Source organism: Carlito syrichta, unplaced genomic scaffold (genome assembly GCF_000164805.1).
Source record: "Carlito syrichta isolate Samal-C Ts95f unplaced genomic scaffold, Tarsius_syrichta-2.0.1 Scaffold236645, whole genome shotgun sequence".
Taxonomy (NCBI): Eukaryota; Metazoa; Chordata; class Mammalia; order Primates; family Tarsiidae; genus Carlito; species Carlito syrichta.
Genome location: NW_007180741.1, coordinates 85,542 through 88,839, shown reverse-complemented (window position 1 = coordinate 88,839; position 3,298 = coordinate 85,542). Strand labels below are relative to the sequence as shown.

At 41.0% G+C, this 3,298-nt stretch overlaps 1 protein-coding gene across 1 annotated transcript in view; it reads left to right on the top strand.

The window, feature by feature from the left end:
• Window positions 1–3,298, top strand: part of ABCA13 (ATP binding cassette subfamily A member 13) — a gene marked incomplete at its 3' end in the record, with an annotated part of 147,999 nt that overhangs the window by 64,019 nt on the left and 80,682 nt on the right. The window contains exon 8 of the mRNA XM_008051823.1: window positions 945–1,078. Coding sequence (XP_008050014.1) covers window positions 945–1,078 — 134 coding nt within the window. The remainder of the gene's footprint in view (window positions 1–944; window positions 1,079–3,298) is intronic.

The following is a 3,298-nucleotide window of genomic DNA, read 5'->3' as shown; positions in this document are numbered from 1 at the left end:
TCACCTCAGCCTCCCAAAGGCGCAGGATTACAGGCTGAGCCACCGAGCCCAGCCTGAAGTCCCCTTTCACTTGACTTTATTTTGGTAAATATCATCAATTATGCCTTTTCTGTAGACCTCACAGCATGAATATAAGGATCCTATGAGATCACACACGCGAAAATGGTTTTATAGGGGCTGGCAAATGCAGGGGCTCAGTAAATGGATGTTGAATCATGATCTGAAGTGATCTAGTGGTACTAGATTTTTAGTTGAATATTCACCTTGGAAACTGTGTGTTTTTATTTTTGCAATAGCTACGCTATACTCCCAAGAGATTTTGTCAAATTGTGGGTGTCTTGAACTTATATTTTGGGAATGTCATTTCTTGACAGTTCTGCTGGGTTATTTGGGTAGCTTAAGCATTTCATACCTTGATTACCTGAATTGTGGGAAACTTTTCCTATGATTTCAAATGATTTGGGGGAATATGGTTTTAAAGACTCCATGGTATTTTGTGCTATAAATATGCTGTAATTGATCCTTTCCCCTGATATTAGACATGTAACTGGTTTTCAATATTTAATCAGTATCAAACCAATGCAGCAGTATTGTTGTACATTGATTTTTGTTCAGGTATCTAATTTTGTTTCTTGAGATAAATGTTTAGAAGAGAATTTATTGGATTCTATGATTTGAATTGTATATACCTCTTGAAATATGTTTTCAAATGACTGTCTAGAAACTTTGCAATCATTTATGCCAGGGAGTGTATGGCATCTCACTTGATTCTCCACAGCAGCAAGTATTAGCTTCTCTTTGCTTTTCCTATTTGATGCCCAAATGGTATTGGGTCCTCATCTGCTTTTCCTTTAGAAGTGAAAATGTTGTTATTTTCTGAATTACTTTAGAGACATCAAACGAGTCAAACAACTTACACTGTAAATCTTTTTTTTTTTCCACAGCGTTTGCATACCACCTGTCCCTGCAGAATGTGGTACGGAATCCACAGAAAGTCCAGTCTGATCTGAAATACCGATTTGGTTTGGATGATCTTCACATGGAGCAAATCCTGAATTATTCAGCAGAACTAAAGGGGGTACGCATGCTTGACTCTCTCTCACATTGTTGGGGCTCTCCTTGAGGGTGACTTGCAGTGGCTCCCAACCTTTTTGACATCAGGGACTGGTCTTGTGGAAGACAATTCTTCTATGGATGGAGGGGTATGGGAGGTGATGTACTGTCACACTCCTAAGGAGTGAGCACCTAGGGTTCTCGCTCCTATGAGAACCTAATGCCACTTCTGATCTGAACTTTGCTCCCCCCCCCACTCTGCTGCTCACCTCTTGCTGTGCGACTGGTTCCTAACAGGCCACTGACAGTACCAGTCCACAGCCCTGGGTTTGCAGTGGCCATAGGAGATTGTAGCCAGATAAGAGTAGCACTAAAACCTGAACTCCTTAGAGCAGATCTCTGCTCTCTTTCTGACTTTTCTAGAAGTGCCCCCTTTGTCTTACCTTGTCATTTTATTCCAGCACTCAAAGTCGGTCTGGAAATAATGTGACACTTGATTGCTCTGGGAACTAGTTATGATTTTTTGGTAGGTTAGATGTATTAAATGCATTTTTGATTTAACAGTGAATTTGAATTACAATGAATTGATCAGGATGTAATCTAGTCATGGGTCTAGGAACAACTGTATTGTAAGAGGCACCCTGATGATTGAGGCTTACCCACTATCTTAGGCTATACAACGGAAAAGGGGGGTTGGTTTACTGGACAGTGAGGCAAATAATGGGAAGGGGAGGGGAAGAAACATATGATGAATTAATGTTGTTTCATCATGTAGAAACTCTTATCTCAGGTGATCAGAGTTATTTGGGGGAGTAGCTCTCTTTCTGGTAGAAGACATCTTTACAAATAACAATTTCCTTTGTAAAAGTAAACTTCCTTTACAAAAGGGAAATTATGATTCTAATTTTAGGCAGTTGGGGGAGAAGTAAAGAGCTTTTCCTGCATCTGCTGGTTCCAGCTTGAGTTTTAGGGTGACATTGGTACCATTCACTGCTTTCCTGCCTTTTCTTTTCGAGGACACCTGCATTCCTTGGCTCTCGGCCCCTTCCTCCACCATCAAAGTCAGAAATGGCAGGCTGACTCCTTCTCACATCTCTTTCACTCTGACTCTGATATTTTTGCCTCCTTTCTCTGCTAACAAGAGCCCCTGTGATTACATTGGACCCACCAGATAATCCAGGATAATCTCCCATCTCCACCATCTGATTAGCAACCGTAATTCCATCTGCAACCTCAAATTTCACCTGCCATGCCAAATAACACCTTCATAGTTTCTGGGATTAGGACGTGGGCATCTTGGGGGACCATTGCCCTGCTTCCCACCCCTTGGATGACCCTTTACTCTCTGCATTAGCCTGTGTTCCTAGGCCCAGGGCAGACTTAGGAATTGTATGACTCCTTACACTGCCACTCTCCAGGCCTGCCTGGGCACCTCATCACAAGCTTCCCCTGTATGAGAATAGTCCTCCTATCCTCCTATCTCTGCTCCCAAAATTAGAAAATGGTTCATCTAAATCTATGTCCTCTGTGGAGTCCCCACGACCTCCCTCCAGCCTTGGCTCCCATTTCTTTAAACTTTCTTGATACGACATGTCCCAGGGAGCCTGATAACTGCATGTCTGTCTCTTATAGGCTGTGAGCATTTGGGAAGGGACTGGGTCATATCTTTTTAAAGTGATACATGGTATTGTTGATTATTATTTTTTAACTAGAGAAAAATAATATAGAACAAAAACATGAGGGACCCAGTAGCTCTGATAGTCACAAGTGAATATATTTCATCTGGGCTCTTTTTAAACTTTTTAAATTCAGGAGGTACATGCATAAGTTTAATACATGGGTATATTGTATGATACTGAGGTTTGGGCTTCCATAGAAAATGACACCCAAATAGTGAACATGTTACCCAATAGGTTGTTTTCAAACCTTGTCCTCCTCCATTCCTCCTTGAAGTGTCCCAGGTATCTGTTGTTCTTGTCTTTATGTCTGTGTGTACCCAGCACTTAGTTCACACTTATAAGTGAGGACATGTGGTACTTGGCTTTCTGTTTCTGCATTAATTAGCGTAAAATAATGGCCTCCCACTGCATCCATGTTGCTGCAAAAGACATGATTTCATTTTTTCTATGGCTGCATAATATTCCATCGTGTATATGCATCACATTTTCTTTATCCACTCCACTCTTTTTTTTTTAATCAATATTTTTTATTATGATATTGTAGGGTACAGTTAAGGGTTAGGTAT